At 41.7% G+C, this 16,226-nt stretch overlaps 1 protein-coding gene across 1 annotated transcript in view; it reads left to right on the forward strand.

Moving 5' to 3' along the window:
• Positions 1-983: 983 nt before the first annotated feature.
• Positions 984-16,226, forward strand: part of PARD6B (par-6 family cell polarity regulator beta) — a 31,022-nt gene continuing 15,779 nt past the window's right edge. The window contains exons 1-2 of the mRNA XM_072414152.1: positions 984-1,115; positions 12,375-12,597. Coding sequence (XP_072270253.1) covers positions 1,047-1,115; positions 12,375-12,597 — 292 coding nt within the window. The 5' untranslated portion in view covers positions 984-1,046. The remainder of the gene's footprint in view (positions 1,116-12,374; positions 12,598-16,226) is intronic.

Raw genomic sequence — 16,226 nt, forward strand, 5'->3', positions numbered from 1 at the left:
CAGTAACAACACATTCCTATGTAATGTACAGCGCTGCGTAATATGTTGGCGCTATATAAATCCTGTTTAATAATTATTTCAGCATGGGCAGACTTTAGCTGGTCACATTATCCCTTCTTTACCTTTGTACATCTGTGCAGCGTAATTTGTAGCAGTTTTTCCTGCAATGGTTTGCATTTGTCAGTGTTATTAGTTATAGAAGTACTTTGCTGTGTGCAATTTATATTAAATTTCCCTTTTTTAATCTTGGTCCTGCTGAGCTCCTGTAGTCCATGGTGACAACAGTGGACCAATATGTGTGCAGTCAGTCACTTGTAGTCACATTATCGCTCGATAACCATAATGGGGTCTGAATGCTCATTTTCCTGGCTGTCATGTTGGTCAGGGCGATCAATACTCTGCCCTGACCTTGCAACCCGTGTGCAGATTAGGAGATCAAACTTCATTCCTGGATTTGTATTTTCAGGGTCATGTTGAGGTCAGACAGTTGGCCTAGGTAGCTCATACTTTGCTACAGCCTATGTGGGCAACACAGGTCATGTGACCACTTGGTATTTCTTATATCCCCCCCTAGGCTCTTCAGTGTCCCCCATGGTTCCTCAGTGTTCCCCGGTGTCCCCCCAGTGTTTTCTTCCTTAATTTCCCTTAAAGTTCACCTTAGCCCTCTTGTTCCTCTGACCCCTCCAGCCCCCCCCCCCCCATCTTGGTTTGTATCCCCTCCATCTTGGTGTGGCCCCTCTCCAGGTTTCCCCTCAATCTTATCGCACCTCGGTCTCTCTCAGCCCAGCACCGAAGCTCCTCCCCCTGACACACATTTGTTACTGTTGCCATGGCGGCCGCCTCGGTGACGTAATGACGTAAGCGGCGCTCCTCTCTCCAGGTGGAGGAGGGGGCGGGAATACCTGCGCGCTCCGGAGACCAGGTGCACGCGCCGGCTGGCGGGAGGAGTGTTGGTATAGAAGGGGGCGGGGCGGTGACGCAGGCGGCCCGGTCCCCGTGTCACTGAGGAGACTGTGCAGAGGAGAGCGGAGAGCGCAGCGGGCAACATGAACCGGACTTACCGGGCGCCGGGTACCAGCAGCAGGTCACTCAGCACGGTGGAGGTGAAGAGTAAGGTACGGAAAGATGGGGGCACCTGAGGTGAAAGGTCGTATTTGGAGATGGTATCACCTGGTACAGGGCGAGGGTACAGGAGGGCACCTGAGGAGAGAAGGGCAGTGGGGCACCTTAGGGGGGAAGGGCAGAGGGGCACCTGTGGGGGGAGGGCAGTGGGGCACCTGCTAGAGTAGGATAATGTGAATACATGATGGGGGGGGGGGGGGGCAGGATGCCACTTGGAGGAGGGCACAGGGGCAACCATAATTGGGCAAGGTGGAGGGAGGACTCGGGGTAGTATTAGCCCCTGAGGGCAAAAGATACCCCTGTAAGGGAACGGCAGAAACGCACCTGCTGCTAAAGAAAAGGGGGAATGTGGCAAATACTAAAGAAATGGGGGTTGGGCATCCTACAAGGGCAATAAGTTGTTCTGGCTGGAATAAGGGCTGTAATGGGGGGGCATAAAGGAGGGTAAAAGAATAGCTGGGGGCATCACCTGATGGGTAGCAGGTTTATGCCACAGGTTGGGGCACCTATGAGGACAATGACCCTTCCTGTGGGAAGAATAAAGGCACCTGCTGGAATGTTGCAGGTTATAGGGCCACAGGGTAACAGAAGAATACCCCAGGGGGCAACTTTTGAATAGATCAAGGGAGGCATATTGAGCACCTCCGAGCATGTTGGTGTAATTATTGAGAACGGGGGTATCTGAGATTCTTTACACCTTTGATGGGCTCGTTACAGCTTTACCAAAACGCCCGGTGTCAGCCAGGTGGGCAAGTGCACCCCTCCCCCATTTGTTGCATTACACCCCACGGGCGTGTGGGGTATGAGTTTCAAAAGTGCCCCAATGCCCTCTTTTTGCTGTGACTTTGTTGCACTTCTTTTGTTTCAAAGAAACTGGAAACCTTCTGGAATGTCGCTGGGTCTAAGAGCTTCTTTCCAGGGCTTGTTATAAGGAGGGTGCAGTAAGGGAGGCAATACCTGGTGGGGGTATTTGGGGCACTTGCTATTTAGGAGTTGTTAGGTGAATACTGGGGCACCTGCTAAAAACAGAGCTAGCAGATGCAAATTTCCTGTAATCATTGCTCCAGTTTCATCAATAGAGGAATTCCTTCAGTCTGCATAGAAAATAACTCCAAATCTGCAGCGGGCGCCCTGTTTGTGGGGTATTTCCTTGGGCATGCATGCCCGCCTTTGTACACAGGACCATCCCTTGGTGTATTTGTCCAGAAATTCAGCCTGGTATTCACAAGCTTTGTGTTTACACTGCTTACATAATTTAGGTGTGTTCCTGTGTAATTGTAACAGCTAAAATTAGATCTGGGTACATCCTGCTAACATGAGCGTACCTATTTATATAATGGGGGCCCTTCTCTACACGAACCTCTGCTTTATTGCTGAAAGGGTTAATGGACTGAGTGATGGCGCTGCCTACCGTGGTTGCTGCATCGAGTTTTAACCTTGCCGGCGCACATAACTGTACCTAAGAGCAAAGGGCATTGGTGCTGAACTTTTTACGCTAAATGGGCCACATGCAGATGCTAATGGTGCTGGCTGGGCTGTCGGGGCCACTCCTTGGCTGTGGTTTTGTGCAAATATTAGTGAAAAAATACGCTCACATAGCAAAGTGCATTTTGCTAATAATCAGTCTTAAGTCTGTTTTAATGCCAGTAGACCTTTGCTGCTTTTTTGATACTGATATTGGGTATCAGGTGGCATGGATTTTGTAAAAGCTCAAGGGTACCTGTAAGCTTTCTTTTGGGGGGTGATTATGTATTAGGGTTACCTGTTGGTGTTCTCACCAGTCCTTTTTAACTGGGCGCACCGCCCAGCACTTTCCAGTGACCACCCGGCTGTTTTTGAATGGTTACTGAAGAAATGGGTCACAATACAGGCTACAATTTCCTACCACCTGGCTTAATAAAATTTTTGGCTTTTGACCACTGTGTTAGGACTTGGGATGGGTAGCTTAAAATTTTGGAAGTCAGTGCTGTTTTTTTTCAGCTGCAAATGTGCATTTGAATGGTTGCCTGACCCGTGTACATAGTTTTAAACTTTTTTTTTTTTTTTAAATGGGTACTTTCTCATGTTCCTAGATTGCAAGCTCTTTGGGCCAGGGTCCCCCCCTCCTCCTCCTGTGTCGCTGTGTATCCGTCAGTCATGTGCACCCCCTATTTAATGTACAGCGCTGCATAATATGTTGGTGCTATATAAATCCTGTTTAATGATACATTGACATGCACCTTGGATACCAGTCTGCAGGGTATATTGATTGATGATTCTGCTGCATTCAGCTTATTTTTTTGCATGTTTTTGGGAGCAACTCAGCAGAGCCATGGCTGTTGGGCATTAGAATGCTGATGTGGGAATTTACTTTGCCTAAAATTTTGGTAAAAATTGTATTAATACTTGAGTGTGTTCTGCTCTACTGAAGTGTATCAGGAATATTTCTGTTGTGGATATCCGGTGTATTTATTTTGAATGCAAGCTTTGGGGGATAGGCTACCCCAGGTAAAAAAAATCTGCCCTTGGGGTTATAATTAGCCCCGGCCGCCTTGAGAAGTGCCAGGCAGTTCTTCCCCGGTGACGTCACGGCTTGAACCGGTTCTAATCCATAGCAGCAGCGGCCGTGAGCTAAACGGCTTTGACACTGCTTCTTGGCTGGCTTGCAGAATGTGCTGCAGGTGAGCTTTGGCAGCCTCTGCACCTGCCATAAAACCTGCTGCAGATTTGTGCCGTCGCTATTTATAGGGACAGTCCTGGGAAAAAGAGAGGAATAGGCACATTTATTGGCAGGAGTGCGCTTTGTACCTTTTTCATTCTCCGCAAGGACTGCTAAATGAATGTGTAGGCACGTTCACAGAGAACACGTAACAGGGAAGTGAAATTGCTTTGTGTGGTTAATTTTTCTGGTGCAGCGGGTTGGATAACTTGCAGGTGTAATGTATGGAATGACAGACGAGAGGAGGAAGCTAGCACTGCCTGGAATTTATGTAATGGTGTACAGTAGGAGGATTGCAGCGACTTGACTCTTTAAAGCAGGGGTGTCAAACTTAAATACACAGCCAAAATTAAAAACTTAGATTAAGTCGCGGGCCAACCTTGAAATTTATTGAAAAAATTGAGGAAATATTTCCTTCTCATTAGATATAAACCCTTTTCATATGGAAACAAAGAGGTTTTGCTTCACATTCAATCTGGAACAAGCTTATAATGTAGAAAGACGCATAAAAATATTTTTTCTTATTTAATTTAGGAAAAAATCTTATGCCTCTTTCTCTGTGTGTGACCTTCTGAGTTAAATGTCAACGGTAAACTTTTTGCACAGGCTAACAATAATAACAATTTTCTTCTATGAAAATCCAACCATTCAAGTCCATGCCTTGGAGTAGCAAGGAAAAGCTGATGGGAAGTGCGGGAAATACCAGACGTGGCCAATGCGAAACTAAATCTTATGAGTGACCCACCGCTGAAACTCCCTCTTCATTGAAATGGCGCCGCTACTAAAATTCTCCGCATTATTTGCGTCTTTAAAACAGTCCAATGCGGGGCCACGCATAGGCAGAGATCCCGCTGGTCTATATAGGCGAGCGATGCGGGGAATTGTAATAGCGGCGCTATTCCAATGCAGCGGCGGGCCAGCTGCAGTTCATATTTAGGGTTCCTTTGGGGGCCAAAAAAAAGAATGTTGGGAGCCAAATTTGGCCCCCGGGCAGAGTTTGTTGGGAAATCTCCGTTGTTCAATGCTGTGTAAATTGCTATACTGTGTTCTCCCCAGCCCCTTTTAGCCGGGCGCACCACCCAGCACTTTTCAGCAAACACCCGGCTGTTTTTGGATGGTTACTGATAAGTTGGGTCACAATACAGGGTCTGCCACCCGCCTACAATTTCTTCCCACCCGGCTCAAAAAAAATTCTGGGTTGAGCACTGCTATATATTTCCTCGTCAGAAGCTGGAAAAACATAGCATGGCTTCCCAAATCAGTTTGTGCATTTCTTACCTGTACTGGAAAAATGGAGACTTTACAAAGCTCTGAAAATAACTTAGTTTTTTGTACTTTGTCACTCACCTATTTAAAGTTTATAGATTCTCTTTACCATATTACGGTGGTCAAGGAACAACTACAGGCTGGCCCTGGAGGGAATTCCAAAGGAGTAAAAATCTGTTGAGTGACCACCAGATTCCATTGATCGGATTTCCACGAGAATAAAGCAATTTGTGCCCGTTACTCGTTGAGGTGGCTTTAAATATTGCTATCAGTGGCCACTTAATTCTTACCAATGACCACCACACTAATGTACTGTTTGCTGCGGATGTTACTATTGTCAGGTGCCCTTTGGGGGTTCCCCCATGTAAAAAAATAAAACATTTTCAGGCTGTTGTAAAGTATCTTAACATATTCAATACAATTTGACTAAATGTAACCTTTAATCCCCCTACTGGAGCCACCAAATGCAGTAAAACTTGTTTTCAATTTGTATTCTTTCCTCATCCAAAGCAAAAAAGTTTTCATAGATACTGATTCCAAAAAGGTGACACTGCAGTCGGAGTGCAGCAAAGCTGCGGGTAACATACCTGAAATGTCATTCATATGTTAAGGCTGCATTTTGTTAAATTACCTTACAATGCGGTTTTGTTTGAAAACAATGTTATAAAGCTGTACTTGGCTTCCAGTAGAACTCCCCTAGCCTAAGCATTCATTAGGCATTCACAGCATTTCATCTGCATAGGCATGCAGTACAGCAAGCTTGTGGATGTGCTCCAGAATTGACGATGCATTTGCAGTGAGCATTAGAATCACTTAAGTTTCTCTCTGATATACAGCTCTAGAAGACGACCATTAACTTAAAAAAACGAGGAGCTGGAGCATTTGTTTTTTACAGACCTGTCTCTAGGGATGGTTATCTTCAGTTTGATTACAGAACCCATCCTGCTTTTTACCACAATTATCCTATGCAAGGACAGCGCAGTGTTGCAGGCTTCCCACCATTCCTATATGTAACGTAGAATATATGAGAACATTTTCAGTCTACCTTTGCAATCAATATTGGACTGTAAATCAACAAGGAAAACTATATAGATTATCTAATCTGTTACTGTATGAATAGAAGAATTCATTGTGCACAATTGTCCTAATACCTTTTCAGCTTATGTAGTTGCCTATAGAATGCTGGCATAAGGAAATAAGCAAAATCTGAATGTTAAAAGAAATTGGAGAATTCAAAGAACTAAATGACAATTTGCTTTGAGCATTGTATATCATGAATACGTAATACCTTTTTAAAAAATAAAATGTGTGTTTTTTTTTTTTTTTTTAGTCTATTATTGCATGTGTGCTTCCTTTTTCTTGCAGCTTATTTACATACACTCCTACATTTTATTAGCCTTTTGGCGTAGATTTTTCTGATGGTGCTAACAGTGAAATTTACCTGTATAATGTGACGAAACACTGAAGCCTTTGTGATAAGGTGACAACACAAGAGACAGAGATAGACTATATAAGGGGGGCCAAATCTGGCCCCCAATGTACTTTTTTAAATATGAACTGCAGCTGGCCCGCTGCTGCATTAAAATATCGCCGCTACTACAGTTCCTGGCATCACTCGCGTCTATAGACCAGCGGGCTCTCTGCCTATGCGTGGCCCCGCAGTGGGACTGTTTTATAGACACAAATAATGCCGGGAATTGTAGTAGCGGTGCTATTTCAATGAAGAGGGAGTTTCAGCGGTGGGCCACTCATAAGATTTAGCTCCGCATTGGCCGCTTCTGTCATTTCCAGCACTCCCCCTCAGCTTTTCCTTGCTACTCCAGGCATGGACTGGAATAGTTGGATTTTCATAGAAGAATATTGTTATTATTGTTACCCTCTTCAAAAAGGTTACCTTTGAAATTTAACTCCGAAGGCTACAAATGGAGAGAGGAGCATAAGATTTTTTCCTAAATAAAATGAAAAAATAATGTATGCCTCTTTATCATAAGCTTGTTCCAGATTGAATGTAAAGCAAAACCTCTTTGTTTCCGAATGAAAAGGGTTTATATCGAATGAGAAGAAAACATTTCCTACTTTTTTAAAATAAATTTTAAGGTTGGCCCGCAACTTTGTCTTAAGTTTTTAATTTTGGCCTTCTGTGTATTTGGGTTTGACACCCCTGGACTATATGTTAAGTGCCTGTAGGGATCTTAGATTGCAGTTTTAAAAATATTGAAATGACATTACTAATTGTTGGGGTTTAGTGATTGTGATCTATGCAGTTTGCAATGCCGATTCTATTGCTGCCCTGGATTAGAATAACTGCTGAATGAAAAAGTAATTTAATGTTTCTTTTATGGAAGAAGTGCTGGCAAAGAGAACTTCATTTCCTTCAAATGGGTTTTTCTTGAAAGGCTATGACACTTTTATTGCCATTACTTTTATTGCGCTTGTTGGCCCGCTTCAGCAGGTACAATCAATGTTCGTCAGCTTCCGGGCTCGTGACTGCAGCCAGCATTACGTGAGCAATACGTAAAGTACAATTGAAATGTCAAAAGCCTTCCGTGCTATATATTCACTTTGTACAGAGCCCTAAGGCTCAATGATACCCAGCAGGCTTCTAAGCATTTAATCTTATTTTGCAGTGCTTGTTAGGAAGTCCATAGTTATCTACAGGTATTGTTGTCATTTCCACACAGAAACCAGAGAGGTTTTGTCCTGTATGGTCCCATTCAGGTTTCCAATTCACAGGGAAAGGAGCTTCATTTTGCATGACAATGCACATTGTATTGAATGAGATAGTTTATTGATATGCTTGACAATGTATAGAAACCACAAAAGCTAAGCTCCCAGCTGATATAACATACAAATCAGTGTAACTCATTTTTTAATATATATATTGTATTTTAGGGTGTTAAGGATGCTAGAACTTGGATTTGGCTAAGCAACTTCTTTTCAGTTCTTTTTTAACAAAGTTGAGCCTGGGAGAGGAAGAAATTGAAAGGGTTAGTTGTGTATATAATAAAGCATGGCAACATACATGAGCTCAGTCAGCTGCTTCTCCTTTTAATGCCCAGTCACACACTAGAGAAGGGACCGGGGCCCTAAGTGTTGCTTAGGGGAAAAACGGGGACTCTTGCTCTTAACAAATAAATTGGCTCCTTTGTGGTTTTCAGATGTACAAATCTCAGTGCAGTTCAGCTTTGTCTTTTATCATTCATTTTGGTTGCCCTGTTACATTCTGGCAGCCTTAAAAGTGTCTCAGTACTTTATTAACCAGCTTTCCATTCTCGCTGTGATCCTTGTGTAACGCAGGAATGTGCCGCCTTTGCCCTCTTTTCTTGGTAAGGGTGCAGTGCATACCAAGAACCTTTTTTGAAGAACAAGCACCCTCTTCAGACTGGCAGATTTTTTTGTATAGGCTTCCATCTCAAGGTTTGTCTGAACGTAATGTTGAAATCAACATTAAAATTTGTGTGAACATTAAAGAGAACCTATCAGTGGTTATTCACAAGCTGTCATGGCAGTGACCCCTCACTAAACAATCCGAAAATCCCTAATAATTTCGTTTGCGAGTCATGACATTGGTGTATGTTTTCCCCTCATTTCTTCCCATGATGTAATTATTGTGGCTCTTCTGAAACAATTGAATGGTGGCTTACCAAAAGCATTGTGTTCACCTGGCTTAGGTGTACAAATTGTTCTGCGTGTCAGGTTTGTACTGGCTCCTCATTGGGCTCTGATACAAGATTTTCATTTAGATATCTGATCCAATACAACAATCCTATCTAAGGGGAATTCATCAGTCAGCATTTTGTTTTCTAATCAGGTTTGGATAGATTGGACAAGCTGAACACAACATTGCAATTGATCTGATGTACATAAACTGTATCCTGTTCAATTGGAACACAAGTTACTTGATATCTTAAAGATGTGAAGGCCAAAGTCTTGATGTGTCCATTGTTAGGGGATTTTAAATAATTACCAATTGGAATATTGATCCTGTTGGTTGGAGTCGAAGATTTGTATTAGTCTGCATATGCAGTAGACTTGTGTTCTTCTTGTGTTGAAATATAACTAATTAGAACACCAAACAAGGCATTCTTTTAAACTTACCAGGTCTTGGCTTTTCCTCTCCCAGGGTGTCATTTTGAAGGAGCAGTGTTGCTTTGTGGTAAAATCTAATACCTCTCATAATCTATAGAAAGAGTTTACTACATTCCTTCAAAATAACGTGCAACTGTGTAAATAAAAACAGTTCAGCAACGGCAATTGTCACCTTTACAGGATTTTTAGCAGATTGAGGGTGTTTGTCTAACATATCAAATAGAAGATCATTGCTTGTGTTAACATATTTGTAGTCTCGCCATTAGGCAACACTGCTCCTTCATAGATAAAGGAGGGGAGTGTTATTACCTTGAGAGAAAAGGTGTTAGTGGTAGGTTTCAGAAAAGCTAAAGTGACTTTGGTAATAGGTGAAAGTGACAAGCCGGACCCTTTGTTCTGGGACCCCAGTGCCAGTCAATTTCTTCTGACCTTGATTTTGAGACATCACCACTTTAAGTTTTGATGTAATAGTCTTGGTGTGACGATTATCAATGGCATTTGTACAGAGAAAGACGAAGGGTCACCCATTGTTTTATGGAATTTATTTGCATACCTCTGCGGCGAAACTATGTAATAACCTCCTAGATGAGGTACAAATGAGTTATGCTACATAAGCCTTTTAGTGTATGTGTTTAATGTTTATCTTGCTTGACTCAGGCTGGAGGTATTGTGCTTCCTATTATTTGCAGTTAGTGTTTTCTCACTCCTGTGTGTTGACCTCTTAGTCATTGCTAGGTGTGTCCGATATGTGTGTAGCCGGCGCTCGTGGGAGGCGTCAGCTATACAGCTGAAGGTTCTGCCTACGTAGCATGTTCATGAAGCGTATCCATTCGATGGATCGCTATAAACAGGAACCTATGAGGGTAGAGATTGTACGTTGTAAGCTCTTCGGGGCAGGGTCCTCTCCTCCTGTATCACTGTCTGTATTCGTCTGTCATTTGCAACCCCTATTTAATGTACAGCATTGCGTAATATGTTGGCGCTATATAAATCCTGTTTAATAATAGAGCCTGTCAAATGAATCTTCAGATTAAAAACAGAGCACTAAAATTTCCACTTAAAGTACATTTCACTAGATAAAAGCAAAACGTCTCAACTAGAGTAATATTCTCAGTTAACTTTTTTCGAGGGTGAAAGGATTTTTTGCCTGGATCTGTCCAATTTAGAGTTTTGCTGCACCAAAACTGCTGCAAAGCCCCCTTTGCAATCACCTTTTTGTGGTATTTTTATTATTATTATTATTAATAAACAGGATTTCTATAGCGCCAACATATTGCGCAGCGCTGTATATTAAATAGGGGTTGGAAATGACAGATTCTTGCATAGATGTTCAATGCAGATCATTTCTCAAAAGTCTAAAGTTAATGAACAGTTTGGCTTTTTCAACCTTATTTGCTCCTTGGTCCAAGTGTAAAATGGGTAAATTGCTAGCTTGCCTAGAGGTGTCCAAATAGGTGTTCATATGCCTTGCCAGTATCATGGGGACCCCCAAAACCAAGGGTGCACATAAATACCAACCAGCCCCTCTGTTCTTGAATTCAGCCAGTTTGTAACTTTGATTGGTCCTTTAGGCTTTCAATAATTCCTTCAACAAGAGATAGGGTTTCCAAAAAACATACAGGACTGTCCTTTGATCATATTTAAATTTAATTTCTAGTTCTGGGAATCTAGATTGCCTTGCAGTAGATTTTGTGCATCCAACTAAATGAAAGCCACATGCAGCATATTTGGTACAGCCCAATCTTAGATTGTAAGAAGAATAGGGATATTCCCATTGCTTCCGGCCCTGACACTAGTTCTTAAGCTGCATACACACGTGCAATTATTGTCGTTGGAAAGGATCCTTCATATTTCTTTCCAACGACAAAGGACTGCAGGATGCATGAACAAGTGCTGTACATACAGCATCATTCTGCTTTATGGAGAGGGGAGGGGGCAGAAGGACGGAGCTGCACCCCTCTGTGCGCTCTCTCCTTCACTTGATTATGATCGTTCATCGTCCGTGGATCCGCAAGGACGGTCATTCGGATGATGGATGACCGGCGCTGTACACATGCCAGATTTTCGTCCGATATTATTATCGAGCAGGAACCATTGGACGTGTGTACGTAGCTTTAGGCTGGAAAGTATGGACCTGTTTGGGGCACGCACTTAAAACCTGATAGGAAAACACATCAGCTGGCTCAAAGCAGCATCAAAATCTAACAGGATCACTAGTTTACCTTTCATGCTTAAACTTCCAGGCCATAAACTTCAATTTGTTTTGTGCATAAATGGCTCCATGTGTAGCTCTTACTAGTTAATACACTCCTAGAGTTTTATTAGTCTGATTTAGATTTAAATTTATGTCTATTTAAAGAGGGAAGTATTGTTATCTTTACTTTGAACATCTCATTCTTGTGTAAAAGTTTTCTGTTTAAAGCTATGCTGGCACCTTCATTTATCACACTGACTTCTGTGTTGGTCTCCCTGGCTCCTAACTATTATTATTATTATTATTAAACAGGATTTATATAGCGCCAACATATTACGCAGCGCTGTACATTAAATAGGGATTGCAAATGACAGACTAATACAGACAGTGATACAGGAGGAGAGGACCCTGCCCCGAAGAGCTTACAATCTAGTAGGTGGGGGAATTTCACACACAATAGGATGGGCGATATGTAGTGGTGGGAAGTAATGAGGGTTTAGCAGACAGAAGAAGACGGGTAGGCAAGTTTGAAAAAATGAGTTTTGAGCGCTCTTTTAAATGAGCAGAAAGTAGGAGCAAGCCGAATAGGGCGAGGAAGACCATTCCAGAGAGTTGGAGCAGCTCTATCTTTACCTGTAAATAAATTTTCCACATACCCAGCAATCCCCTGTTTACTTTATACATATTCTGTACAAATGAATTACAGAGAAGGGCTAAGACAATTATATCTGTATAACAATACAAAGTCAAAATAAGACTAAGGTCATATTTCCATTTTTGTAGTGAATAAAATAATGCAAATGAGTTACTAAAAATGTGTGATGAAACATGGAGCACGGCCAACCATTTGACCAGGGTTATCCAAAACACATGCTGATCCCTCCACATTCAGCACAACAAAATGCATGTACACATACAGTGGCTGGGTCATGTAACTTGTATAATCACATAACTTATTGCTGTCTAGACTTTTCTGTACTAATAGAAATGTTTTCCTTCCATCAGTTCGGGGCGGAGTTTCGTCGGTTTGCTCTGGAGCGATCAAAGCCTGGGAAATTCGAGGAATTCTATGGATTACTCCAGCATGTGCATAAAATCCCTAACGTGGAGGTACTGGTGGGTTATGCCGATATTCACGGGGATTTACTTCCCATCAACAATGACGACAACTACCATAAAGCAATAACAACCGCCAACCCTTTACTTCGGATTTTTCTCCAGAGAAAAGGTAATTGCTGGATTTCTTATGGTTGAAAAAAATAAAGATCTTGATTTTAAACTTTAATAAACATTAATAAAATGGTAAACCCCCAGTTTAAGAGCGAAAATACTTTAGAATGACCTGCTAGGCCTTAAAGTGGAACCTGCCCGGGTGACTTCTTTACCTGTCCTAAATGCTACAGATAACACAAAACTGTTCTAACCCTTCCTCACATTATGCAAATAACAAAAGTTGACGTCACTTTACAGGAAAAATAATCCTTACTGACCTTTTAAGTCAAACGTTTCTGTTGAGAAAAAAACCCTTCCCATGAACTAAATAATTTCAAAGGCCATTTTCTTTACTTTTCTAAAACAAAAAAATTTTCTAACAGTGGCTATTTTACGAGAAGTGGGATTGTTGATTTCTATTATTCATTATTTATATATCACTGACATATTACGCAGCGCTTTAAAGTCCATAGTCATGTCACTATCTCACAAGGCTCGCAATCTAATGTCCCTACCATAGCTATATGTCATTAACTTAGTTTAAGGTCATTTTGGTGGAAGCCAAATAACCTACCTGCATGTTTTTGGAATGTGGGAGGAAACCGGAGGACCCGCAAACTCCATGCAGATAGTGTCCTGATCGAAATTCGAACTTGGGAATTAGGAGCTCATAAATTGCAAAATTTAGGATAGAATCATATAACTAATTTTGGATGTGTTAAACTTTCCTTGCCTCTTGTGGCATGCTTTTCTCTTATCTCCTTGTAGATGTCGAGGTCAAAGCTCAAATCCCTGTTCCCAGTGTACTAATCGCAGCAAAAAAGTTTTTCTGTTTTGCCTTAATGTGCTGCCATACTGATATATAAAGCGTTAAAAGCTTATTTCTCCTTGCTTCCAAAATAACATCTCATTTGTTACTCCTCATCAAGCCTCCACATGTTAATATTGCATATTTGAAGGTTTGTTTTGTAACTTTATTAATTTTGTTCCCTCTGCTAGAATAACATCCCCCACACTTCTGCTTTTGCTGCCTAAGCAGATTCATTGTAGCGGGAGTTGCTTGATGTGTTTACAGTGATGTATGGTTGTAACCATTAGTGAATTTGTGTTCTTTTGAAGGTCTGTTTATCATTTTTAGATGTCTCGCTCCCCTTTTGTATATTAAGATCACATCTTTATTTGAGTTAGATACAAAAAGGCTTGACGTTAACAGGGGTATATTTATGCATGAATGTGTTCATTAATGCAGGGTGCAAGATATCAGTGAATGGGCTGCTCATACACAATGCATGCCATTTTGGTAGTGGTGCTGAAGCAAGTTTATCCTAAAAGTCCAAACTTTCCAAGGCACACCAGCTCATCAGCTTGCAAACATGCCTGCTTTACTCTGCTCTGTAGAGTTTGACACTTTTGTTGGCGTTGTGTTCTAGAAGTCATTGTGTTGGGTTCAGTAGTGTCTGTTTTGTTTTTGTTTTTTTTTAGAGATCTTGGGTGGCTTTAGAGCCACCCTGGCCCTTATCAGTCTCATCATGTATTGCGCGCTCCTGTTCTTCCTGGGGTCCTCAGACCCCGGAGGTGGTCACCCCTGAGCACTGTGGAGCTGTCGAAATTCCTGAAAAGCTGGGTAAATGATGCTTTGCTTGGAGCTGAGGGCAGGGAAAACCAGTGTCTAAAAGACCCCTAATGTCTTTATAAAGAGCATCTGACACCTATACTGTGCTAGCAAAAAGTAGGAATATTTCAAAAAGGTCCTTGTTTTGGGGAATTGTTCCTTTTCCTTGGTGAAAACAGGCATGGCTGAAAGTAACTGCTGAATAATGGTTCAATTATTGAGGTGTTGCAATCTCACAGAATAGTTTTCCGCACTCGAGATTAAGACAATTAAGTAGCGGGGGCCAAATTTTATACTGCCTTGGGGTGTTTCCTATAGCGTAACACCACTGAAACAAACAAGCTTTTCTTCATTCTTGATGCTTACGTCATATGATTTTGACGTTTAATTCAGTTAAGTAATTTGCTTGCTGCGTCTATCCCATGCTATGAGACATCGGTTTGTACAAAGTGATGGCCACAAGAAGGATTTGCGTGTACGTGGTGTTTCCAATGCTTTGTATAATTCTGAATGTCTACAAGCATACATCCTATGCAAATCCTTCCCTTCTGTGTCTTTGCTATGCCAATATATACCTATTGTGATGTGATCTCAATTCATACAAACTTTCCTTTGACCAGGAAGTTTTACTGTTTACGGCTTTTTATTGGCAAGCTGCACTTTTAATGCGTGTAACTTGGCATGCGGCTGGGATTTAAGAATAAAATACTTTCGCAACCCTCCATATAATTTAAGCGGGAGCATCATGTTGACTGGATAGCCTCATGACCTTTTCAGTGCTACAACTTAGTTCAGTTCCCACGAGAGCTCAGTCTACAGTCCAAAATGTTGTTATTCCTAGGTTGTATATTAATGCAGTTTGGACTGAGGAGCTTAAGTTCATCCAGTGAAGAAATTGAGGTTGGGTATCCATCCTTGATCAGATGGCCTCTACTGAACATTGCAATCCTGTGTGCAACCCGTGCACTTGGGGCCTTGTTTGTACATTGCTTTTCTTGGGTGTTGGATTTAGTCAACTCCTTCATTTTAAATGTGTGGCCAAAAAAAGTATAAAACTCCTTTTTCTCCAGTGCAGTGTACCAAAATTTGCAGAAGTATTACTATGCATTGTGGGCCAATATGCTGATTGGAGCTACGTTGCCTGTAACGTGTTGACATGTTGCTATAACAGGCTCACTACTATACATCCTGTGTTTTGCTATTTGTTTTCATTAATTCAGCAATGTTTACTAATATGCCCCATAGGAACTGTACTCACATTTTTCTCAGTCATTTTCAGCTTGCATATACATTCTCCATATTCTCAAGAGAGCTATACATGGCTGCCTCCAATAGCTCCTCTGCAAAGTGAGGATGCTTCATGCAGAGGTACAGTTGTCCCTTATAAAGAATTGTTAATTGTAAGTGACATAGCTGCTGACATAATTACACACATGTACCTGCTGGATACTGGTTTGCAAGCTCAGGATTTCAACAGACACCTTTTTATTGTTATAATGAGTATTGTCAACTGTAAATGAAGGCATAATTATGACAGCTTTATTCATTGTGGTAACTGCACAATTGAAGGTTTTGGTTTCTGCCAGTGTAGTACAAGTGCTGAGAACAGTGCTATGTTAGCAGGACAGGAGCACAGCTTGAAATTAGGGAATATTTTGAGGTCCTGTTGTCTGCAGGTTCTTCAGGTTAGTAAATAGGACTGCTAAACTATCTAATGTTGCTTGGTGATGCTGTTGTAAATACTCATGGGTATCACCGGCTGCTCATTAGCAGTAACAAGGATGCCACTGCACTGCCTTGGTGACCTCTTGGGACTGCCAGCAACAACTTGAGTTGTGGAGATATGATTATTTAATAACAATATGGCTACATATAATGGTCTTTGGTTACCCGTGCAATTATTTTCAATCAGGCTATCATTGTTTATGCCAGTGTCTACCCTCCCAGGTCTTCCAGTTTTTAAATTAGACTTTTACTTGAGACGTTTGGCTTAAGATAAAAAACTCTGACCTTTGGATTTTGGTTTGGACCTC

The sequence above is a fragment of the Pyxicephalus adspersus genome, chromosome 6 (assembly GCF_032062135.1).
Source record: "Pyxicephalus adspersus chromosome 6, UCB_Pads_2.0, whole genome shotgun sequence".
Classification (NCBI taxonomy): Eukaryota; Metazoa; Chordata; class Amphibia; order Anura; family Pyxicephalidae; genus Pyxicephalus; species Pyxicephalus adspersus.